Source organism: Tupaia chinensis, unplaced genomic scaffold (assembly GCF_000334495.1).
Source record: "Tupaia chinensis unplaced genomic scaffold, TupChi_1.0 Scaffold000568_1, whole genome shotgun sequence".
Lineage (NCBI taxonomy): Eukaryota > Metazoa > Chordata > Mammalia > Scandentia > Tupaiidae > Tupaia > Tupaia belangeri.
Window position 1 is genome coordinate 3,101,560 of NW_006160082.1, and position 25,839 is coordinate 3,127,398.

Genomic DNA, 25,839 nt, shown 5'->3' on the forward strand with positions numbered 1-25,839 from the left:
CTTCTCCTCTATTCTCCTCTCGGGATCTTGGGCACGCACATGCACGCACACGCACCCGGTGAGTTTTAAGCCACTGGGTCTGGGACTCGAACTGCAGTTGACTACATGGGAGTCCAGCAACATAGCCATTATGCTATCTGCTGGTCCCACAAAAATATTTTAATATAAGTCTAGTTTGAAATATCAGGACCATTTTCCCCTAGATTTATTTCCCAGGCATAGGGAATGTTCTAGATGGTTTTAGCTTTGAAATAACTGTGCTTAAGGATAAATGCCTCATCAGATCTATAAGGTTTTATTTGTGTGTAGATATGGTCAGGAACATTCTTGTCATTTGAAACCATGTGGGGTTAAGGTTTTATATATTTGGCTTGTGTCCTTCTACTAAATTATAAAATACATTGTACCTCAGTTAGAGATAACATTGAATTGACGTTATAAAATGACATTTTCAAAATAGGTATCAGTATTATCTGCAGCTGAAGAAAGATATCTTGGAAGGAAACATTCCTTGTACATTAGAACAAGCAATTCAGCTAGCAGGCTTGGCCGTTCAAGGTAAGGGCAGTTAATAATGTAGTAGTTCTATCATATTAAAATGTATGTTATACCAAAATAGCATTCTTAAAGTAAATGACTTTCTATATATTTTACATCTTTAATTATTATTTATTATATTATATATTAGTTATATATTAATTAAATATCAGTCTGTTATATAAAGAGCTTCCTTTTGAGAAGAAATGATCTTGGATTGCTTTAATGAAACTATTTATATTATGTAAGATTAACTCTATTATAATCACATGTCAACAGAGCAAACAGTCCAATAAATAGAAATACGCACATGTATTTAAAGCATTTAATATGCTATATATTTATCTAGCTCAAAGACTTAATGTGCTAACAGCTAACTAATATTGTAAGAAGAAAGCTCTGCTAATCAATGAAGTTGGTGAAGTTGTGTTCACTAATACGTTAAGTACACTTCATTTCTTTGGTTTCTTGAATATTACTGTTAATTTTTAATTGTTATTCAGGTTTGATTTTTGCGTAAGGTGCATGTGTTCACCAGAGAGAGAGGGGAGAAGGAAAGTGAGAGATCAACCTCGGGTGGGGATAGTCACACCACAGTTCTTTCTCCTCCATTCTCCTCTCAGGATTTTGGCATGTAAACACACATGCCTTGCATGATTTTCAAGCCACTGGGTCCAGGACTCAAACCACAGAGTTGGCCATGTAGGATCTAGCACCTTAACCACCACACCACCTGCTCACCCTTACTATTTTTTTAAAAAAAACTTTAAACAAATGCTTTTTTATAACTGGAAGACAGATTTGACTTCTTAATCATAAGGACACCACCTATACACTGAATATTGCATTTTGTACAAGTTTTGCTATGCAAATTACATATAATCGACATGTAAATATCATTTTGTATAGCTGATTTTGGTGACTTCGATCAGTATGAATCCCAGGACTTTCTACAGAAATTTGCCTTGTTTCCTGTGGTAAGATGTCTTTCTTTTTTTCTTTTTTCTTTCTTTATTCATGATAGAGTGAATGCATGTGTATGAGAAAAAGAGGGGCGCCCACCACAGGGTCTGGTCATTTCACAATCCCCCTCCTATTTCTTTAGCTGGTTGGCTCCTGGGCACTTGCACCTGTTTGCAGTGTGCCTCAGGGCAGAACTTGCTGGGGATTTGAACTGTGGCTACCATGAGGGATCTGGCTTTCCCTGAGCAGTACTTTACTACTGCACCTCGGAGGTGGCCCAAGACTTCTTTGGACATTGGGGTATCATGTCAGTTTATTTCCATGCTCTTAATATCTCTGAAATGAAGTTTTTATATTAGACTTCCGAGGCAGAAATTATGCTAAAAAATTAGTTCCTCTTAGAAACATTTCAAGGTGAATGCTTTCCCTGTTTTGGTCCTTGTTAACCCACAGAAATAAAAGGGTCTGTAGTCATTCAGCTCTGCCCATTCTGTATTTGGATGTGAGTCTAAGGAAGGGTATTGATTTTCAGCTTCTGAGGAACTATGCAGGGGTTTTGCTTTTAACTGAAGACTTAAAATCTCACAAAGTTATAGTGAAATGATTTTGGCTTCTCATCCACAATTGAAAAAAAATCTAAAATTAATAGACAACCAAAAAAGACACTGCTTTCTTTTTTTTTCTCTCTCTCTTTTTCTTTAGAGAAAGATTTTTATATAGGGCATGTGTACTCATTGGAGAGACAGAGAGAACAGAAAAGGAGAAACCACCCTGTGGGGGGATGGCCCTGTTGCAGTCCTTTCTCCTCCATTTTTCTCTTGGGATCTTGGGCATGCATGCACACATGCTTGGCATGAGTTTTAAGCTACATGATCCAGGACTTGAACCATGGTTGACTACGTGGGAGTCCAGTGACAGAACCATTACGCCATCTGTTGGCCCCAAAAGACACTGCTTTCTGCTTTGTAAGCCATTGCTGGTGAGGGTCATACAGAAACTGTACTGGCACAGCTATGGGAGGGGTGGAATGCTCTTTTGAGTGTCTATACAGCCAGCCTGAGGATGCTCAAGATGGTTTTGACAGCCTGACACAACATAGCTGAAACTTTCTCTGGGATGTGCTGAGAAGGCAGGGCAAGATTTTTGGTTCCTGAGTACAAGCCACTTAATTCCTTAGAAACATGTAAGCAACGGTCCCACTGATTAACACTAGTCATAATTTTGTCTGAAAGTGACAAAAGTCAGTAACACTCAGTAGCAATGATTCTTGCTAAGAGATTTCAGTGAATTATTACACACTTACTGTGGTGTGTTTTCTTCAGGGATGGTTACAAGATGAAAAAGTACTGGAAGAAGCAACCCAGAAAGTGGCCTTACTACATCAGAAATACAGGTAATGCTAAGAAGATGTGGCAATAGCGTAGAACTCATCCCTGTGTGTGGCTGTGTGACCGTTAAATGTGGAGCACTGCTGCTGCTGTGACCGCTGTGTTGCAAGTGGCAGGCATGGCACAGCACTCTACGTGCCCGATGCTGTTCTAAACCCTTACCCAGTAGTCGCCGGTTCACTGTCCATGTCTTACCAAGGAGGAAATGAGGAAGTTGAAAGCAGCCAGTTCAAGGGTGATACTGGGTAGTTGGAAAAGTCATGACATATTTTTGTATGGTTTTCTATGCAAAAATGTGTCATGACTTTCCAGACAACCCAGTAGTTCTTCACTCCATATATTGGAGGTTTGTGTGGTAACCTAATTCTGTGTAGGATAATGGAGTGGTTAGGGAGATTCATTTTCTCTTACGATGTAGCAACTATGGGTTGTTTGCTCTCTCATTTTGGAGGCAGTACCTCTGTCTCCTGGAAGCTCTGCTGAGAGGTATGGTCCACACTGCCTTGACCTGCTTCTGCATACCTTTGTAGGCTGGTGGATACTGAGTTTATCTGGTGGTGACTCTCTTGGTTGCCTGTTAAGATAAGTCTCTTGTAGAGTGCTTGGTCTTACCATAAACCAATTACTACGCGGTTCCAAGTACTTATCATTATATTCTTAGAGCTGCTCTTCGAGGTGGACAGTATTATCTCTACCTTTCAGATGGGGAAAGCAAGCTCGAAAAGACCTAATGCCTCTACCCATGGTAGAGGTTGGATTTGAGAGTAGGTCTGTCTGATTTAACTTATCATTTACTCCCTTCTCAGTAAAATAACCTTTAGCTTCTAGTGACTCTCCATTCAAATCTATGCAATCATTCACGGAAGACTAGTCTTTCTTAAATATCACTTTGCGCTTGTCTCTGCCCTCTCTCTCCTAAGTGCTCATCGGTGTATTCTTGCCGTACACCAACCCGGGTTCATTGCCTTGGGATTAAATGCTACCCACAAGTTCATTAAATCCTCTCTCTCCAATTTGTCCTTCTGCCATCTAAGTGGATCGTTTTTCCATAGCTTAATTGATCCCATGGGCATACGCATTACCTTACCTTCTTTCATTTTTATTAATTCATTTGTACTTTTCCTTCCAAGACACTTTAGTACTCTTACTGTGTATGAGATAGAGTGCTGGCTGCTGCAGTACAGAGATAAACAGAATAATTTCCTGTCTTCCAAGTGTGCATTCTGAGGGCTAGGTAGGACAACCTATCACAGTAGTAATTAGAACTATGATATTTATTATCATTTAAGTAGTAGAAGATAAACGAATGCTCTGGGGGTTAGGACTGCACAGACTCGGGAGTATCGGGGAATCCCAGAAGGTGACAAAGAGACAGTCATACATAGGCTCAGTCTTGAGGGTTATTAGGACCAGGCAGGTCCATGAGTGGGTGATAGGTGTGACAAGAAGAGGGATGAGCATGAGCTAAGGTCCAGAGGCATGAGGGAACATAGAGTAGTTAAGGAAATGCAGAGCTGAATATGTCCACAGTTTGGGGTGCCTTGGGGACATGAGGAACAGCAGAAGATGAGGCTGAAGACGTGGATCTCTGCACTTGAGCTGCTCCTTACCCACACTACCTTCCTACCCGTCCTGAGCTGAGAGATTTCTGCCTGGTCACCTTCATTCTTTCCTTTCCTTCATTTGTCTTTTGTTATTTAGCACATGATTCTCAGTGATGCCTGATATTTTGGGTAATAAGCTATTACTTGGTGGTTTAGAAATATATTCTAGCTTTCATTTGAATGAGATTTTTCTTACCTGTCTGAAGTACAAGAGGTACAGTCTTATGTAATTCACCTTCAGTGTTCAGAGTACTTTGCATGTAGTCAGTTTTCTGTAAATATTAATGACTAATATAACCAATTGCAGATGCATAGAGACTTAAAATATTTATAATCCTTATGCCAAATTGAAATGTAGAATATGTAGAATATAAAGAAAAGCTTTATTTTGATGGATTTTTAGTCTTTTCAACTAACTTCTTTTGGACTGCAGGGGGCTCACAGCTCCTGATGCTGAAATGCTGTACATGCAGGAGGTAGAGAGAATGGATGGCTATGGAGAGGAGAGCTACCCTGCGAAGGTAAGCATGACTGGAAGGCTGGGCTATCCAAGGTTAGGTTCAGGATTTGAAACAGTAGTCAGAAAGCCTGTGGATACCCTGGCGTACAAAGGTCGAAGACGTGCAGAAGTCTGGAAACTTAAAAGCTAAGGTCCTTATGACCCAAATTTTGTAGCTTGTGTGTGCTTTAAAATAGTCTTGAGGGACCAGCAGATGGCATGATGGTTACATCACTGGACTTGCACATAGTTGACTGCGGTGCGAGTCCCAGACCTGGTGGATTAAAACTCACGTCAGCGCAAGTGTGTGCATGCCAAAAATCGCAAGAGGAGATGGAGAGAAGGGATTGCAGCATGGCCATCTCCCCTGGGGGGTGATTTCTCACTTTCTGTATTTTTGAAGAGCTTACGTGCCCTATAGTAGAAATCTCTCTCTTAAAAAATACACACACATGAAATAGTCTTGAAATAGTTACTTAAGAGGACCAAAGTCTTTAGTTTTCATCATACAGTCATGCCTTGCTTAACAAGGGAGAGTGTTCTGAGTAAAGCATCATTAGGTGGTGTTATGTGAACATTAGAGTGGACTTACAGTAAATTTTTAAAAATATGAGTCGGAGTACACTCTAAAATTACGATAAAAAGTATAGTGTAGGACCAGCAGATGGCGTAATGGCTATGTCGCTGGATTCCCATGTAGTTGACCGCAGTTCAATTCCAGACCCAGTGGTTTAAACTCATGCCGGGCACGTGTGCGCCCAAGATCCCGAGAGGAGAGTGGAGGAGAAGGGATTGTAATGTGACCATCCTCCATGAGGGGTGATTTCTCGCTTTCTGTGTCTTTGCCCCTATCTTTCTGGCGAGCCCATGCACCCTATAGCAAAAACCTCTCCAAAAAAATAGTATAGCAAAACACGAACCAGTAAAATAGTTGTTTATTATCAAGTATGATGTACTGTATATAATTATATGTGCTGTACTTTTATGTAACTGGCAGTGCAGTAGGTTTGTTTACATCACCACCACCACCATGAGCATGTGAGTATTGTCTTTGCTACAATGTTAAGATGGTATCACTCAGTGATAGGAATTTTTCAGCTGCTTTATAATCCTATGGGAAACAAGGAGCTGACTAAAACATCATGAAGTGGTGTGTAACTATATTTACAAGGTAACTCATTTATATTACTCAGACTTTTTTCCTTCCATGTATTTCTCTGAACACTTTCTATCTGGGAAATAAGTTTAGGGAACTAGCAATAGATACAGCTGTAATTTTTAAAAAGGATTATTTTTATGCTTGTGTGAACTGCAAAAGGAACTGCAACAGGGTCTCATCACACTTTTCCTGGTTTCCAGCTCATCAGGATTTTGGGAATGCACATATGCACTGGATGTGTTTTCAAGCTGACTGGAGATTATAACTGTATTCAGCCATGTGGCATTCAGTTTCATTAGTTGCCAAATGTGCCACTGGGCTGGGACTGTTTTTTTTTTTAATTTATTTATCTTTATTTATTTTTATTTTAACTAGAGAGAGACAGAGAGAGAGAGCGCAAGCTGCCAGGTCTGGGACTTGAACCACGGTCAACCATGTGGGAGTCCTGCACCCTCAACCACTACGTAACCTGCTGGCTCCTGCGGTTGTAGTTTTATGCATCTGTTTCCTGAGTGTTTCTTTTTCTGCTTTCTCCTTCTAGGATAGCCAAGGAAGTGACATCTCCATAGGAGCATGTCTTGAAGGCATCTTTGTGAAACACAAGAATGGAAGGCCTCCGGTGATATTTAGGTATTTTTGTTATGAACTCTTTCTGTATTTTGTGCTTCCCACTGCTAATATATTTTTAAATTCTTTTTAGTAGTTAAATTGCTCATAGATCTCTCCCAAGTTCTCATTAGAGAATGAGATTATCCCTTTATCCCTTTCCTAGAATAAAATATCACTTGAATGGAGCAATTCTTTCAATAAGCTTTTTTTTTGGTTTGTTATAGGGCATGTGCATGCACCCGAGAGAGACAGAGAAAGAGAGAGAGAAAGGAAAAGAAATCGTGCCTCCTCCCTCCCCCCGAGGGATAGTCACACTGCAATCCTTTCTCCTCCATTCTTGGGATTTGGAGCACTCACACAAACCTGTCCAGTATGATTTTCAAGCCTCTGGAACTGGGACTAGAATAGCACAGTTGGCCATGTGGGATCCAGCCTCCTTAATCTCCATGCTGCCTGCTGGCCCCAGTAAACTACTTTCTTCAAAATCAAATGTGCAGAATGTAATGCATTTTTTTGTTTGTTTGTTCGTTTTTTTTTTTTTTTAAGAGAGATTTTTGCTCTAGGGCATGTGTGCTTGCTAGAGAGACAGAAAGACAGAAAGCGAGAAATCACCCCCCGGGGATGACCACTTTGCAGTCCCTTCACCATTTTCTTCTTGGGATTTTTGGCATGCACGTGCACACACCTGGTGTGTTTCAAGCCACCAGGTCCAGAACTGCTGCTCCCTGTAATGCATGTTTTTGTAAAAGCATCTTGTGTGCTATGGAGATGTACAGCAATGAAATGTTAAGAAGAACTAAAAATAAAATACCAAACTATAAGTGAAAACTGATACCAATTTTAAAATAGTGTTTATAATAATGATCTATTTATAAAAAAATTTTTAATTGTCTGATTCTGGGACCAGCAGGTAGTATAGTGGTTAAGGCACTGGACTCCTACATAGTCTACTACAACTAGAGTCCCAGACCCAGAAGTTTTAAACAGCGCTGGGTGCATATGTGTGTGTGCCTAAAATCTCAAGAGAAGAATGCAGGAGAAGGGATTGCAGTGTGGCCATCCCCCAGAGAGGTGATTTTTTTGCTTTCTGTCGCTCCAGAGAGCTCATGTGCCCTATAGCAAAAATCTCTTAAAACAAAACAAAACAAAACAAAATCCTGATTCTTTTCTTACCATAATGGAGGTAATTCTTTTGTTTTTCTTTGTGTGAAGAATATTTTGAACTCTACTTTCTATCATTATTTCTTATGGAAAATCAAGCCCTTTTTAAAAACTCTAGTTATGTGCCAAAATTTCCCAAATACCAACATCTAAGCAAACTTCAATTACTTTTTCTAATGGTGATTTCTTCTTTCTTGATTATAAAAAGTGATACTATTTACTTTTGGAAATCTAGAAATGTATGTAGCGAGCAATACAGGAAGGATATAGGGCAGTACTAGTGGCTGACTCTGAACAGTTAAATTACTGATGGTTTAAATTGCTTTTTTTGTATTGTGTGTTCTAATTTATATTTTAAAATTAGTAAATTTGGCCATGTTGTTCACTCCTTGTCTTTAATTCTTTATAAAGTCCATAATCTAGAAAATCAAAAGTGTCATATTGTAGAAATATTTGTCATTTTACTCTGAGATCTAGCTACTTTATCCTGTCTTCTCTCTCTTTTCCCACGTTTTCTAGAGTGCTTGCGCATGTGCCAGGGAGGAGAAAGCACCCCTGATAGGATGTGTTCATGCTCTAATTTCTTCTCCATTTCTCCTTCCTGTCAGTATTGGGACATGTACACACATGCACCTGGCTTGTTTTTCATGCCATTGGGGCTTGGATTCAAACTGTGGTTGGCCCTACAATTATATAATAAAATATTTTAAAAGCTAAATTTGATAAAATAAAAGTAGAAAGTACAAAATAGGCTTTAGAATCCTAGTGAATTCACCCAAAATAGTCCACTCCTTTGGTTCCTGGCATTTACACTTGACCTTTACTTTGAAGCTTTTCTGAGCACTCTTCTTCCACTTTTGTGCCTGATTTTACCCTGTGTACCTGCAACACCTAACAGTACTTGCCTGTGATCTTTCTCTCACTCCCACCCTCACACTCTGCCCACTTGAGGGGAGCACTGTGCCTGCTGATTTTAGTATCCCTAGGCCTTAATGCAATTTCTGGCATTGTTATCCTTTATAATATTTGCCGAGTGCCTGCCCATGGCCTGGTGGTTAAGGTGGCTGGATCCCACATGGCTGACTGTGCAGTCTGAGTCTTGGACCCTGCAGCTTGAGAAGCACACTGGGCACGTGTGTGTGCATGTGCAGATCCTGACGAGAAGGAATTGCAGCATGACTGTGTCCTGTTGGGGGTGCTTTCTTTCTTTCTCTTTCTTACTGTCTCTCTGCCTCTTTCTGGAGAGCATATATATAGTTTCTGGCCAATTTAGTTCTTTTGACTAAATGAATGAGACCTTGGCAACCAGATAAGATAGAGATCTTCTTCATTGAGCTATTCTAGCAAATGAGGATGTTTGCTATATTTTACATCTTTTCAGACACTGTTGCTCTTATTTAGAATTCATGCTTTTACGTTTTGCAACCTGCTGTTGTCATTTCTATTTGAAAATACATGCTAGCTGATTAAGACAATTGTTTTATTTATTACTTATTTTTTTAACTTTCACTGTAGGATATGTCGTACACTCGCTAGAGAGAGGCAGAGAGGAAAAGTGAGAAATCACTCCCCCCCACCCCCCCAGGGATGGTGGCCATGCCACAATCTCTTCTCTTCCTTTCTTCTCTTGGCATTTTGGGCGTGCATGCACATGCACCAATGTGTTTTTCAGGCTGCCATGTCTGAGACTTGAACCATGGAGTTGGCCACATGGGATCCAGTACCTTAACCATCATGCTGCTTGCTGGCCCAGCCATTGCATTCTTTGAAAAATAATTAGCAAATACACCAAGCATAAGGAAACTCATGCTCTATTTCCTCATGTACACGTAAGCACTCATTGGCCTTGTCCCCTTGTTTTTAGGTGGCATGATATTGCTAACATGTCCCACAACAAGTCCTTCTTTGCATTAGAGCTGGCAAATAAAGAGGAGACCATCCAGTTTCAGACTGTGAGTAAACATTAAGAATTTGCGTGAAATGTTTTTTCTAAATGTTAACAAGTTAGCATTTTTGTGTGCTTGTGGGATTTGGGGAGGGGTAGCATAAACATTGTGATTTTTTTTGTTTGTTTTTAAATAATTATTTATTTATTATTATTATTTTTAAGTTTTCTATAGGGCATATGTGTTCACCAGAGAGAGATGGGGTTGGAGGTTGGGTGCATATGGAATGGGGTGGCAAGTGAGAAAGCAAGTCGCCATGTCCAGGACTCAAACCATAATTGGCCATGTGGGAGTCCAGTGCTTCAACTACCATGCCTCCTGCTGGCCCCATGATATTTTATAACATTTTACAAAATGGTACTTGGCAAAAGGTGGCTGCTTACCTTTTGAATGAATGAGTCTTTGGGTACTCTCTGATCATGATGACCTTTAAATTAAACTTAAGGGACTAAGTACTGGGGGTAGAATGTAAGCACTTCTTAATTTCATTGAGAAAGGAATTTCTCCACAGAAATATTATTTAGCTTTTGCTTTCTTGATAAAGGCACTATTAAGTTACTAAAGCAAATGTTTTCTTTAAAAGTCCCTTTTAGTGTATTTGTCCAGAAGGAAAATTGGCAATTTTATAATTTTTAAATTTTTAAGTCCTTTTAAAACTATATAATAACAAAATAACACTATTAGAACAGCTTTTTGTCTGCATGGCTTAAATCCTATTCATGGCATTCATGTGATGAAACACAGTGTTGGAAAACAAAGGAATCACAGTGTCCTGAAAGTGACATTGACATTGTATATCACCCAATTTATGTCTTGTCCTCAAACACTGCAGAAAAAGTATCAAGTTGTATGTGTACTTTCATATTACTTTATGCTTATTTTGTTTGCTAGGAAGACATGGAAACAGCAAAATATGTGTGGAGACTCTGTGTTGCACGACACAAATTTTACAGACTGAACCAGTGTAACCTGTAAGTATGGTCTGCTCCCGGAAACTGTAGAAAATAATGAATTCTAGCCCTGGGCTTTATCATGTCTTCTAGAAAGGCAACTTTTATATAACAGTATCATACAATAACAAGTGTGTGCACTTGCCAGGGAGACTCAGAGAGGGAGAGAGAGAAAGAGAAAGTGAGAAAGTACCCCCCAGGGTGTATGACCATACCACAGTCCCTTCTCCACTCTCCTCTGGGATTTTGGGTATGTACACACATGCACTCAGCATTAATTATTTATTTATTATTATTATTTTTAAGTTTTCTATAGGGCATATGTGTTCACCAGAGAGAGATGGGGTTGGAGGTTGGGTGCATATGGAATGGGGTGGCAAGTGAGAAAGCAAGTCGCCATGTCCAGGACTCAAACCATAATTGGCCATGTGGGAGTCCAGTGCTTCAACTACCATGCCTCCTGCTGGCCCCATGATATTTTATAACATTTTACAAAATGGTACTTGGCAAAAGGTGGCTGCTTACCTTTTGAATGAATGAGTCTTTGGGTACTCTCTGATCATGATGACCTTTAAATTAAACTTAAGGGACTAAGTACTGGGGGTAGAATGTAAGCACTTCTTAATTTCATTGAGAAAGGAATTTCTCCACAGAAATATTATTTAGCTTTTGCTTTCTTGATAAAGGCACTATTAAGTTACTAAAGCAAATGTTTTCTTTAAAAGTCCCTTTTAGTGTATTTGTCCAGAAGGAAAATTGGCAATTTTATAATTTTTAAATTTTTAAGTCCTTTTAAAACTATATAATAACAAAATAACACTATTAGAACAGCTTTTTGTCTGCATGGCTTAAATCCTATTCATGGCATTCATGTGATGAAACACAGTGTTGGAAAACAAAGGAATCACAGTGTCCTGAAAGTGACATTGACATTGTATATCACCCAATTTATGTCTTGTCCTCAAACACTGCAGAAAAAGTATCAAGTTGTATGTGTACTTTCATATTACTTTATGCTTATTTTGTTTGCTAGGAAGACATGGAAACAGCAAAATATGTGTGGAGACTCTGTGTTGCACGACACAAATTTTACAGACTGAACCAGTGTAACCTGTAAGTATGGTCTGCTCCCGGAAACTGTAGAAAATAATGAATTCTAGCCCTGGGCTTTATCATGTCTTCTAGAAAGGCAACTTTTATATAACAGTATCATACAATAACAAGTGTGTGCACTTGCCAGGGAGACTCAGAGAGGGAGAGAGAGAAAGAGAAAGTGAGAAAGTACCCCCCAGGGTGTATGACCATACCACAGTCCCTTCTCCACTCTCCTCTGGGATTTTGGGTATGTACACACATGCACTCAGCATGTTTTTCCAGCTGCTGGGTCTGGGACTTGAAACACAGAGTCGGCCATGTGAGACCCAGCCACCTTGACACTATGCCACTGGCCAGCCCAACAATCTCTTTTCTTATTTTTGTGACTTTTTGTAATAATTTCTTATTGCATATTAAAGACATTTCTCAGGTTTTTTTTTTTTTCACCACTCATTTTAAGCTTTGGACTAACTTCTCATAACTATAAATATGCTTCTAAAATTTCTTTAAGGGACCAGCAGATAGCGTGATGGTTATATCGCTGTACTCCCATGTACTCGACTGCAGTTCGAGTCCCAGACCCAGTGACTTAAAACGCATGCCTGGCACATGTCTGTGAGTGCCCTAAATTCTGAGAGGAGAACGGAGGAGAAGGGCTTGTGGCGTGGCCATCCCCCCAGGGGGTGCTCTCTCTTTATGTCTCTCTGTATCTCTCTGTCTCTTTAGTGAGCGCATGTGCCCTTTAGCAAAAATCTCTCTAAAATTTTTCTTTTTCTTTAAATTAGTTGTTAGGACCAGTCTAATTCTTGAAAGTTAAAGAGGCTATATTTACTTATTTATTTATTTATTTATTTATTTATTCTCATGAATGCCTTCATCAGCATTTTGAGTAATTAAGATTAAAGCCATTTGAAGAATTTATGTCCCTTCCTCCTAGTATACTCTTTAATAGTTTCTTTCCATAAGTGAGAGAGAGAGAGAATAAGAGAGAGATACCATCCTCAACAGGGTTTTTGTTTTTTTAAAGATTTTTGCTATAGGGCTTATAAACCTACTGGAGAGACAGAGAAAGGCAGAGAGTAAGAAAGCGAGAAATCACCCCCCCGGGGAAGGCCATGCCACAATCCCTTCTCCTCTGTTCTCCTCTCATGATTTTGGGCATGCATGCACTGCCCCAGTGTGAGTGTTAAGCTGCCGGGTCTGGGACTCGAACTGTGGTTGACTGCATGGGATTCCAGCGACATAGCCATTACACTATCTGTTGGTCCTCCAACAGGGTTTTGATTCTATGATCCACCCCAGAGCATGATCAGCCAGCCTTGGATCATGGTCTAGCCCCTCTAGTGTACTTTTTAAAAGTTTTGCTGTAGGGCTTGCTTTCTCTAGATAGAGAGGGAAAGTGAGAACTCACCCTCCAGGGTGGATTTCTATACCACAGTCCCTTCCCCTCATTTTCCCCTCAGCATCTGGGGACACAAACACATGCACTAAGCGTATTTTTCAAGCCACCAGTCTGAGACTTGAACTGTGCAGCTGGCCCTGTGGGATCCAGCACCCTAACCACCCTGCCACTTGCTGGCCTCTCTAGTGTACATTTTTGCTAGTCCACAGGGGTTTCCTGCTCTCTGTGGGCTCATTCCCAGCAGCATGCACACGTACTGTGATATTGCACATGGACAATGCTTGTCCTTTACTCCACATTTCCCACTAGCCTCAGCACTGTCTCTGCTTTCATCATGGCAGCTTCCTTCACCTGGACTGTATCCACTTGCTTCCTCTTCTTCTCTCCCTAAGCCTGCCTTCCCCACTGAGACCACTTATCGGGGTCATCTTTTGCTTGACAGCCCTATAGCTCTGTACCTCCGACTGCACTGTCCTTCCTGGATCCTGCCCTTCCTCGGTTGCCAGGACCCACCCTTCCTGGGGCTCCTTATTTCTAGGGTTTTTTCGCTCACCTTGGCCGGCTTAGTCCTGAGATCCTTTTCCAGCCATGTTCCTCTCTAGGGGATTTCACCTGACATATAAGCGGTTATGTTCTAGGAGTAGATCAGATTTTATTCCTAATCTCATTTTTTCCCCAAGTTCTCAACTCCTGCAACTTCCCGCCTACTTGATATCTCCATCTGGTACCTACAAGGCATCTCAATTTTTAAAAAATTATTATTTTATTATTATTATTATTTAAAGTTTTTTGCAGTAGGGCATGTGTGCTCAATAGAAAGTGATAGAGAGAAAGTGAATCACCAGGTCCTGAACTTGAACTATGGTTAGCCATGTTGGAGTCCAGTGCCTTAACCACCACGCCACCTGCTGGCCCCAGCTTCTCAAATTTTGTGTGTCTAACACTGACTTCCTGGTCTTCTCCTCCTCTTCCTGCCTTCCAATCTGCCTATTTCCCCCTCTGTCCCGTGTTGACCAATGGCAGTATACTACATTCTCTGGAGTGCACAGGCCCCCAGCCTAGAAGTCATACTGATTTCTTGTTTCTTCTTCTTACCACACCCGATTCACCAGCTAGCTCTGCCAGCTCTACCTGGAGAGTCACCAGCAGTCTGAAATCAGACGGTTTTTACCACTTTTGCTGCCAACTTGGTGCCCGCCCTATCGCTTCTCATCTGGAGTATCGACGTAGCCTCTGACTCTATTTCTGTGCCTCCCACGCCTGTACCTTATTTTCCATAAGTCAGCCGGAATGATGTTAGCTGAACATTTCTCAGGTCCTGTCACTCTCCTTAAACCCTCCAATGGCATTCTTTCTTAAAATCAGGGCGAGGCTATACGTGACATGCTCTTGGCCTGGTGCCTTTGGCCTTCTCCCCGCCTACTCTGTTCCAGCCACACAGTATCCTTGATCGTCTGTGAACACACTCCACCCTTGGGAATGCTGTAGTTGCTCCCTCCTCTGCCTGAAATGCTCTTTGCCATATTTTTACCCGCCCTCCTCCCTCAGCACAATCAGAGGCTGGACCACCCTGTGTCGGCCCTTGTCCATGAAGACCAGTCTCTGTTCCCCTACCCTGTTTCATTCTTCCACCTGACTCTCTGTTGTTTGCTTGTGAATTGTCTGCACCCCCCACCAGCAGGTAAGCTCCATCGCGATGCAGATTCTCCCTTTCTTTTTACCCTCCACTAGTGCTAAGGGACAAAAATACCCTTTTAGGACTTTGCTTCCCCAGTTAGCAATTAGTAATGAAAGAAGCTCCGACAAAGTGCAAAAGGACTGTCTTCACTGCTGTATTCCTGATGCCAAGCAAGTGCCTGGTTCACCACAGGCCTCAGTGAATTCGTTTAATTAATCTATAGAAACAAATGTTAAGTACTCTGATTTGAGATATCTGTGATGCTGTACGATTGCTGTACGATTGCTTAGGAAAGGTTGTCTCATGTAGTCCTGCCAAGTTAGGAGAGGCGTGGCAGTGAGGTGACATCTAAACTGAGACCTGAATGGTTTTGCTCAGTCCTCACCTTTCTTTTTTTGGGGGGGGAGGGGGGGAGATTTTCACTATAGGGCGCATGCGCTCGCCAGACAGACAGGGAGAGACATAGAGCCAGAAAGGGAGGGACAAAAATACCCTTTTAGGACTTTGCTTCCCCAGTTAGCAATTAGTAATGAAAGAAGCTCCGACAAAGTGCAAAAGGACTGTCTTCACTGCTGTATTCCTGATGCCAAGCAAGTGCCTGGTTCACCACAGGCCTCAGTGAATTCGTTTAATTAATCTATAGAAACAAATGTTAAGTACTCTGATTTGAGATATCTGTGATGCTGTACGATTGCTGTACGATTGCTTAGGAAAGGTTGTCTCATGTAGTCCTGCCAAGTTAGGAGAGGCGTGGCAGTGAGGTGACATCTAAACTGAGACCTGAATGGTTTTGCTCAGTCCTCACCTTTCTTTTTTTGGGGGGGGAGGGGGGGAGATTTTCACTATAGGGCGCATGCGCTCGCCAGACAGACAGGGAGAGACATAGAGCCAGAAAGTGAGAAATCACCCCCCAGGGGGGATGGTCACGCTGCAATCCCTTCTCCTCCCTTCTCCTCTCGGGATCTTGGGCATGCACGCACACGTGCCTGGCGTGAGTTTTAAGCCACTGGGTCCAGGACGCGAACTGTGGTCGACTACGTGGGAGTCCAGCGACATAGCCATTACGCTAACTGCTGGTTCCCAGTCCTCACCTTTCTTCAAGTTGTCCTCTACACCATTGCAGCTGCTGCTTTGCTGGCTTCCGTGCCCTGCCTCAGCTGTCTCTGATCCATCCCCTGAAAGGATGAGCAGAAGATGTAGCATTGCTCTTAAAGTTTTAGGTTAGGACTGCACCTGAGCATGCTGCTCTCTTCCCTCTCCCTGGGTAGGGGATTAAGTGCAGACTCAGGAGTCCTCCTTCTCTGGGCTCCTGTGCCTCCGGTTAGCAGACCCTTGACTCTGGCTCCCGGAGTCTACCTCCCTTACTGCACTCATACCTGCTGGCAGTCATGCAGTAAATGCCTGTTCTGTGTCAAGCATTGTGCGGAGAACTTCCTGCCTTCCTTAATCCGTGTGGCAGCCCCGTTTGGCACAGTTATGCCTGCCCATTATTGATGTACGGCTGCAGACTTAGACCTGAGTGAAAGTCCTGTGCCTGTGCTGTGGCTAGTAGTGGGACCAGCAGGACTTGAGCTGCTCCTTATAGTCAGGGCTGGCCTGGTAGAACCCATCTGTCTGTTGTATTCTTTTTAAATTAATTAGTTAATCAATTTACATCATGTCTGTTATATTCTTTTAAAATTAATTAGGTAATTAACTAATTAACTGACTCAGCGAGTGAGAAGACAGCACCCACAACAGGGTGCCAGTGCTGTAATCCACCACTAGCCTCAGTCAGCCTCAGATCATGGTCACACGTGTCCCTTTGTATTTAGGGAGGTTTCCAGACACAAGCCCAGAACCGTCCACATGGGTGAGCCTTGCAGAACATCATGTTTTCCTCTGCACCACCTCAGGTCTGTGGTTTTGATGTGGCTCTACTTTGTCTCTTGTCCATTGGAGGTTCATGAGGGCAGGGCCTCCTCTCCTGTATCTTTGCGTCCCCTGTCTGGCAAGGCGCCAAGGCTTGGTGAACGATGGAAACCTGCGCGACCCAGTGACGAGAGTCACGGGAGAGAAGAGCCCTTTTGCTCTGGGTCTGATTTCCCTTTATTACTAATTGTAAGTTGGGGGAGCAAAGTCTGAAGAAGGCCTTTTTGTCCGTTAGCACCGGGAGAGAAGAAGAAAGGCTGTGGAGATTCTTTGTGCAGGGTGTGGAAGAAACTGGGCTGGGCGGGAGCAACAGCACAGAGGACAGGCAGGATGTCCCCAGGGAGGGAGAGCCACTCAGTGCTGAGTGCTCTGGCGTCAGGCCCCTCTCCTCTCTGCCTCCCGCCCCCAGCTTTTTATCTGAGTCCTGGCCACTCCCAGTCCAGTGATGGGTTCTGGTATACACTGACAGGAGGAAGAACCCTGCTTTCCTACTGGATATGGACAGCCTCTTCTGACTGCTGCCTGGGTTTGGGGTTCTGGCTGCATTCTTATGTGAAAGTGTTCTCCCTGGTGGTTAGAGAAAGTGGTGCTCCTTGTTGTTGCATTTGGGATTCCTGTGGGCTGGCCCAGTTACCCAACCGTCTGTGATGTTATTTCTGTGCAAAGGTGTATTCTAAGGTTCAGGTCAATAATTGCGATGTGTTGGAACACAGTGTTTCTAATTTTTCAACCTCTCATGAATTTAAGAGTGTTCATAAAATTGCATCATCATTACCTTGGTTTATTCCTTTTCTAGAAAACAGTTTAAAATCAGTCATTAGACAAAACCATAAAATATAATCCCTTTCCATCAGACATGCATATCGGTTGATGGTTAATGCCTTTTTAACGATGATTGTGAGAAGTCATCACCTAGTAATGATTTTAAAATTTAGAGAAAACAATAAATGGGTGTTGGTAGTAAATGATTCATTTAGTCTTAAAATCTAATTTTTGGGATCTTGCTTTCTTTTGACATATGCAAATAAAAGTACATTAATGTCATCATCAGTTGCATAATTACATCTGTATAAGGGCCATTTGTTTCTTTTTAAAATGGGATGATTATTTTAAAGGGCTGTTATTTAAATTTTGTTTTTAACATACGTATGTCCTGTAGACTATAGAAACCCATTCCCATGAGTGATTTTTGTGTAATTTTTTATGAATAAGTCAGTGGCACATGAATATAGGTCATTGTGAGCATTTGTTTCCCAAAGAAAGTAAATGAAGCTTTTAATATTTTGATGGGGAGTAAAACAGAAAACAACTTAAGTTTTTCTAGCCATTTCTTCTAAGGCCGTTGGCATAGACTGCTGAGTCGTGTTTAATGTTACGGCAGTTCTGCAGTATTGTAGATTGTTGTCACAGTCCAGATGGGTAAATGCAAAAATGATGGGCATTTAACAAAACTGTAGAGGACATTGGACTGGACCGTGGATTCTGAGGTCTGGCTCAGACTCCGGAGACTGCCAGCTCAGGAGAGGAGTTCTATTGGCATAGAAAGAACTTTAGTCCAGACCTGATCTGTAACAGCATGGTATTTGGCATGGCCTGATGTAAGCTAGCAAACCTTGACCCAGATACCTATATTTTAGTATTTATACAATGGGATGATCCAACAGCCTCTCCCCTCAAAACACGGTACTTTAGGTAATAGAATTATCTTTTATGTCACCCGAACTTCAGTAATGTCAGTTAGATAACAGTCTTTTTTATTTATAAAATGGGGACAACGGGACCTTTACTTAACATTCTGTTAAGTATGGATTAAGTATGGGCTGGATTAGTTATTGAATGAGAGAATACTGCCAATCATGACAAAAGTTTCTTTCGACCACACCACCACCCTTAAGCCTCAGAACTGGTTATGCCACAATCAGCCTCCCTAATCTAGGCAAGGAAAAGACAGGGCGAGAGGAGTCTTGAGAGTGCTTCTGGTAGATGTAGGAGGCTTCTCTTTCCTCTCTCTGTGGGGGATGGAGGACGTGTCCTCTCATCTGTGATGCCAAGTGATGGAGTGTTCAAGAGCCTGGGGGAAACATGGATTTCAGCCCACAGCAGCTGCTTGCTGGGCACAGTGAGAGGGCTGGTAAGGGTTCCCTGCAGGTTCGGCCATTAGTGAACAGTGCCTGGTGTCCACCTATTGTCTAGAGACTTTGTGATCAGAGACTGACTGGAGTAGGCCCTGCTTGGAAGTGGAGAGGCTGCCCCATCTCTTCTAGGCTACTGCATGGCTTGAAGAGGAGATGGAGTAGCTCCTCCCTCATCTGCCCCCACAGGTGTGTGGAGAGGACTGGGAGTTCCATGGTGCCGGTGAAGGGCAGGGCAGTAGGTGGGAGGGAAATTGAAGAGCAACCACTGTGCCAGACAGTGGGCTCTCTCCCCTCCCTCCCAAACAGGGCTAGGGACATGACCTCTGCGAAGGTCAGAGAGAGGCAGCTTCCCTTTCTGAGTGCGCCCTGCTAGGGACAAAGGTCACTATCACCTTAGAAAATCAGGCATGTCATGGAGTGAGAGTGAAGCCAGACCTCTCCCATCATCAGTTTTCGCAGTTCCCCGAGATGGTCTCTGCCAGCTTTGTCCCTCTCCCTGCCCACAGTGCCAAGGGACTCCCCCTGGGAGGAGGCACATGGGAGAGAAGGAGGGCAGGCAAGTCAGAACTGGAGCAGCAACCTTTCAGCAGCCTGCAAATGCGTCTCTGACCTGTCCTAGGAGAGCTTTGGCTTCTCTGTCCTGTTAGAGGCAGCTCAAGAGGAAAGTCATTGAGACAAACCTTTTCCAGGAGTGTCACATCCAACACATTTGCTGTTGATCGGAGTCTCACTCCACTAGCTATGAGTAGAGTGATGAAAGAAAGGAAGCTCACAAAGCAGAAATCAGATAACGCTTAGGAACAAGCTTGACTGTGAGTCCCTGTCATGGATATCAGCGTAAGCTCTCCATGTCACTCATTTTCCAACAAGCATTTGAGGGCTTGCTTGTGTGCCAAGCAGTGGACCAGGCACCAGTGATACCATGGAAAGTCCTCTTGCTCCATGGAGCTTGCACACTGGTTGGGGTTGAGGTGGGAGTCAGACACATAATAGTTAGAGGCCTATGCTCAGGACTCCAGCAGACCCACCTCGTTCAGATGCTGGTTCTGTTACTGGTGTGCCACGTGATCAAAATGACCTAATCTAAGTATTAGTCTCCCCATTAGTGATATCGGGATATTAACTGGATCTCCTTTATGGGATTGGTGTTTGAGTCCTTGAGTTAATACGTAGTTTCAATAAGTAACAAAGTTGGCTGGACTCAGGCTGGCAGCCCTTCTTGTGGCCCTTCCGCAGTGCACACGTTCCAGTGATTTCTCCCCAGAGTTCTTTAGCTCTCTCATCTCCAGCAGCACCTCTAAGTGTAGTGTTTCCCAGAACAACAGTTACACCCTTTTCTCTGTGCACTAAGTTGAAGATAACTGATCTCAGAGTAAACTGCTTCTGTAAGAACAATGCCAAGAAGGGAGAGGAGGTTAGAATGTTAGAACTGATGGTGGACCAGCAGTTGGCATAATGCTTAGGTTGCTGAACTCCCACATAGCAGACCATAGTTCAAGTCCCAGACCAGGAGGCTGCAAACTCATGCCAGGTGGGTATGCATGCATGCCCAAAATCCTGAGAGGAGAATGGAGAAGAGATTGTGGCGTGGACATTGCTCGAGAGGTAATTTCTCACTTTTTGTCTCTCTGTCACTCTCTCTTGCATGAGCGCATGCTTCCTATACCAAAAATCTCTTCTAAAAAAAAAAAACAACTGATGACAAGGCCGCTAGGTCTGACACTTTGGCAGATAGGAGAGGAAGGAGTTTATTGGGTGTTTAACAGAACTGACTTCTGCAGTAGGCAGTGTTCGCCCTCGGACTGGATGTTGCTAGCAAGGTTGCCAAAATAGACAGCATGTGTGGGAGTTGCCGCCTCTGCTCTTCAGTGCTGCATCCTTGGAGTCTGTGTTTAACATACTGAAGTTTTATTTTTGCCACCAAATGGGCAACTATAGATAAGTTGGAGTTTGTTGATAGAGGGGTCTATCAGCAGCCCTTTCTCGCCATTTCTGAATTTATAGTACTTTAAAAGTTCAATCCAGGGGTCACCTAGTGACATGGTGGTTAGATGGCTGTATCCCATATGACCAGCTACTGGTTCCAGTGCCAGACCCGGCAGCTTGAAAAACATGCCAGTTGCGTGTATGCAATAAACATTATGGGTGCATGTGCATCCATAATCCCGAGAAGAGAGTGGAGGAGAAAAGATTATATTCCCTCCCTCACAAAAAATGTTCAGTTTATCTAGAAGTGAGTCTCTGGTAGTTGCATATGAAGTTCTGAGGACCCAGTTTGCCCAAACATGTCCCTAACAATAGGAATTTACTAGAGGCAAAGTACATTACAAGACTACAAAATATAGTGTCTTTGAATTCTGTACACCAATTTTAAGGAATATTTTAGCATGAAATTAAAGAATATTTTTCAAAAAACTTAGACAGGAGCCAGCAGGTGGCGTAGTGGTTACGTCACTGGACATCAACAAAGCTCATTGCGGTTTGAGTCCCAGACCCCATGACTTGAAACTCATGGTGGGCACGTGTGTGTATGTGCCCAAGATCCTGGGGGGAGAGTGGAGAAAAAGGGATTGCAGTGTGGCCATCCCCTTTGGGGGTGATCGCTCTCGTTCCCTCTCACTGTCTCTTTCTCTTGTTCCAGTGAGTGCACGCAGACTAAGGCAAAAAATCTCTGTTTTTTAAAAAAATAAAGTCTAGATATATCATGCAAACTTGTTTCACAAACACTAGAAGAATGGAACATCCTTTGGAAAAGAGAAATCTACATTTCTTTCTTTCTTTTTTTTTTTTTTAGAGGTTTTTGTTATAGGGTGCATGCACTCTCCAGAAAGAGAGAGAGACAGAAAGACAGAAAGGGAGAAATCACCCCCCAGGGGGAATGGCCACACCGCAATCCCTTCTTCTCCATTCTTCTCTGGGGTTCTTGGGCACACAACACACGTGCCTGGCGTGAGTTTAAGCCACCGGGTCTGGGACTTGAACTGTAGTTGACTACATGGGAGTCCAGCAACATAGCCATTATGCTAACTGTTGGTCCTGAGAAATCTACATTTCATCAACAACCTGAATACTTTCCAGTGATAATGAAAGAAAGTTATTTTGAAAAGTAAATTGGGAAAAGCAATGTGGTTACCGGACATTAAATTCCTAATATACACTAGTTTTCTTTTCATGTCAAAAGTCTTTTTTTTTGAGAGGTTTTCGCTATAGGGTGCGTGTGCTCGCCAGAAAGACAGACAGAAACAGAGAGACAGAAAGCGAGAAATCACCCCTCAGGGGGGATGGCCATGCCACAATCCCTTCTCTCCGTTCTCCTCTCAGGATCTTGGGCACGCACGCACACGCGCCCGGTGTGAGTTTAAGGCACTGGGTCCGGGACTCGAACTGCATTTGACTATATGGGAGTCCAGTGACATAGCCATTATGCTAACTGCTGGTCTCATATCTCAAAAATCTTATAAGGGGGACCAGCAGTTAGCATAATGGCTATGTCACTGGACTCCCATATAGTCAAATGCAGTTCGAGTCCCGGACCCAGTGCCTTAAACTCACACCGGGCGCGTGTGCGTGCGTGCCCAAGATCCCGAGAGGAGAATGGAGGAGAAGGAATTGTGGCGTGACCATCCCCCCGGGGGGGTGATTTCTCACTTTCTATCTCTATGTCTCTCTCTGTCTGTCTGGCGAGCGTACACACCCTATAGCAAAAACCTCTCAAAAAAAATCTTATAAAAGTAAGCTTATATTCATATTTTGAATAGAAGACACCAGTTACAGAGTGCTAAGGATAATGTTAATTTGGAAGATGCAAGACTTGATATTATGGGAAAGTTGCTGATGAAATGGATTGAATGCACACTTTGCAATGATGAGTTTTATAGTAATTAGTCCTTAAAATACTATGAAAAAGGTCGCAAAATATTTTTGAAGTAATTTGTCACACAAGCTTGCAAGCCACGAACACATAATAAAACGTTAAAAATAAGTGCTTTGACAAAATTGCGTAAGTCTTCAACAAAGCCAAGAATCGAGTGTTCAGGTTCCTAGATGTTATTAGCAATAAAGCTGATCATGTACAGGACCCAAAAAGTCCTGCCTCTATTTTAATAGATTTACAAATGAAGTTTTTATTCATTTAATTTTTTTGAGAGATTTTTGCTATAGGGCACTTACACTCACCAGACAGATAGAGACAGAGACAGAGAGGGAGAAATCACTTCCCAGGGGGGATGGCCACGCCACAATCCCTTTTCCTCTAAGGACCTTGGGCATGCATGCACACATACCCAGCATGAGTTTTAAGTGCTGGGTCTGGGAGCTGAACCGTGACTGACTATGTGGGAGTCCTGTGACATAACCATTACTCCACCTGCTGGTCCTACAATGAGTCTTTTTAAAATCTAATTGTTCATCCACAGAAGGAACTTTCTAAGGTGAAAAAAATTTTTTTTTTTTTTTTTTTAAGATTTTTGACATAGGGCATGTGCATTTGTGAAAGGGAGACAGAAGAAAACCACACCACAATCCCTTTTCCTCCATTCTCTTGTGATTTTGGGCATGCACACACACCTGGCAGCATGATTTTCAGCTGACAGGTCCAGGACTCGAACCATGGTTGGCCATGTGGATGAAGATCCAGTGCCTTAACCACCACACCACCTGCTGGCTCCACTATGTGAATAGTTTAAAGTCTCAATTATCAGATAAATATCAGCCAGAACTCCTTAATACTTCAGTTGCTTTAAAAAGTAGATATGTAATAAACAAGTTTAATAGATAAACGAATGAGATTTAGTTTTAATTTCTCTGATAATATGACTTTTGTATTTTAAGAAATAACAAAATTAGAAAGCCTTAAAAAAGTGTATATAGAGATATAAATAAATGTATAAAGCATACATATAGCCATATATTAAGGTGATCATACAGAAGCTTCTTGCAAAGAAAGATAAATGAGTTTACCGTAAGCCCACTGACTCTAATTTTTTACTTTTTTGCTTTCCCGGACTTAGTTCCATAGAGGAAATGTAAATTTGTAATCACCAAAATTATAAACTTTTCTCTCCATCATGTGTGTAGTCTGAGGTTAATAGGAAGGCAGTTCCTATTGCCTCAGGCTTCTGGGCTGAAAGTTGGTCACACCAATTAGTGCAGATACTCAGTGCCCCCAGCCCACGAGAGAGAGGGATTCCACCAAATCCTGCTTCTCCTTGGATGAGTTTTAGTTTCTCCCCCGCCCCCGCTTTTCATGAGAGCTATAGGGAGCACACACATGTTATAGGGAGCACACACATGTGAATGTGCAGGAGAGAGAGAGAGAGGCATATTTGACAGAGTCTTGCCACATATATCGTCTTCCTTCCTGCCCAGCCTCCCAGCCAGGCAGGACCACAGGTGTGTACAACACTGTGTCCAGCTTGTCTAGGTTGGACCAGGAACTGCACCTGAACTGGAACTGAACCTGTACAGCCCCATTTGTGCAGTGGCACCCTCCCACTTGCACTACTATAGCCGGGCCCCTGTGGGGTGAGTTTGTGGGGATGTGACCTTATTTCTTTCCCCTGCTTAAGACCACTCAAGAGAATGAGTGGATGAGTCAGGGCAGAGATAACCCAGAGATCTCTCTGATGGTCCTGGTGATGATGCTTCAGGAAGAGCCTGAAACCCAAGTGTTCACTAAGGGGCGAGGGCAGCAGAAAAGGGCTGAGGCCCCCCGGGTAACAATTTCTTTTTTTTCTAATTAATAGCTGCTTTAGTTTCTCTCTCTCTCTCTCATTAGATTTTTGCCATAGGGCATATGCACTTGCTGGAGAGAGACAGAGAGAGGGAAAGTGAGAATCAGTTCCTAGGGAGGATGGCCATGCCACAGTCCCTTCTTCTCCTCTGTCCTCTCAGGAGTTTGGGTGGGCATGCACACACCCCCAACATGTTTCTCAAGCCACTGGCTCTGATACTCAGACCATGGAGTTGGCCATGTGGCATCCAGGCCACCTGCTGGCTCTAGATTTTTCTCTTTGTGCCTTAGAAGATTTATCATTTTGTCTTCCTGTATGTTAATTTGCTTTGGTAGAATTAGGAGGCGTGAGTGTGTGTATGTGTGAGTGCACATGTATATGTGTGTGCACTCATTTCAAGGACATCTTATTTTGTAGGCAAACTCAGACTGTCATAATAAACCCAATCAGGAGGAGGTCTTCTTCAAGGATGTCTCTGGTAAGAAAAAAGGAAAATGTGACTGCTTTTTTTCTTTTAGTGATGTCATATTTTTAAATAAAATATGCTTCTGCTAGTGTTAATTTTGATTTTGAATCATAATGAACTGATACTTGACCAATGTTAACCAAAAAAATGATCATTTTTTTCTTAAACCCAATCTTGCATACATAATATTATATTATACATATTTAAATATTAGGTCTAACTGAATATTAACATTTTGACTATTTTTTTTTTTGAGAAGTTTTTGCTATAGGGTGCGTGCATTCACCAAAAAGACAGAGAGAGACAGAGACACAAAGCAAGAAATCACCCCCCAGGGGGATGGCCACACCACAGTCCCTTCTCCTCCATTTTCCTCTCGGGATCTTGGGCACACACGCACATGTGCCCGGTGTGAGTTTAAGCCACCTGGTCCGAGACCTGAACCATGGTTGACTACATGGGAGTCCAGTGACATAGCCATTATGCCAACTGCTGGTCCCAACATTTTGTCTAATTAATAGCCAAGAGAATTCATAAGTTTATAGACATTTAAAGTACTAGATGACCATCTAATAAGGTTGAATGTACTATATATATATATATA

The 25,839-nt window shown here is 42.5% G+C and overlaps 1 protein-coding gene across 2 annotated transcripts in view; it reads left to right on the plus strand.

The window, feature by feature from the left end:
* The window catches only part of PTPN21 (protein tyrosine phosphatase non-receptor type 21), a 111,063-nt gene that overhangs the window by 56,554 nt on the left and 28,670 nt on the right, over positions 1-25,839 (plus strand). For both annotated transcript variants that reach the window (XM_006158011.3, XM_006158012.3), the window contains 8 exons: positions 461-558; positions 1,447-1,514; positions 2,823-2,893; positions 4,926-5,013; positions 6,692-6,780; positions 9,785-9,872; positions 10,758-10,837; positions 25,187-25,247. In XM_006158011.3, coding sequence (XP_006158073.1) covers positions 461-558; positions 1,447-1,514; positions 2,823-2,893; positions 4,926-5,013; positions 6,692-6,780; positions 9,785-9,872; positions 10,758-10,837; positions 25,187-25,247 — 643 coding nt within the window. The remainder of the gene's footprint in view (positions 1-460; positions 559-1,446; positions 1,515-2,822; positions 2,894-4,925; positions 5,014-6,691; positions 6,781-9,784; positions 9,873-10,757; positions 10,838-25,186; positions 25,248-25,839) is intronic.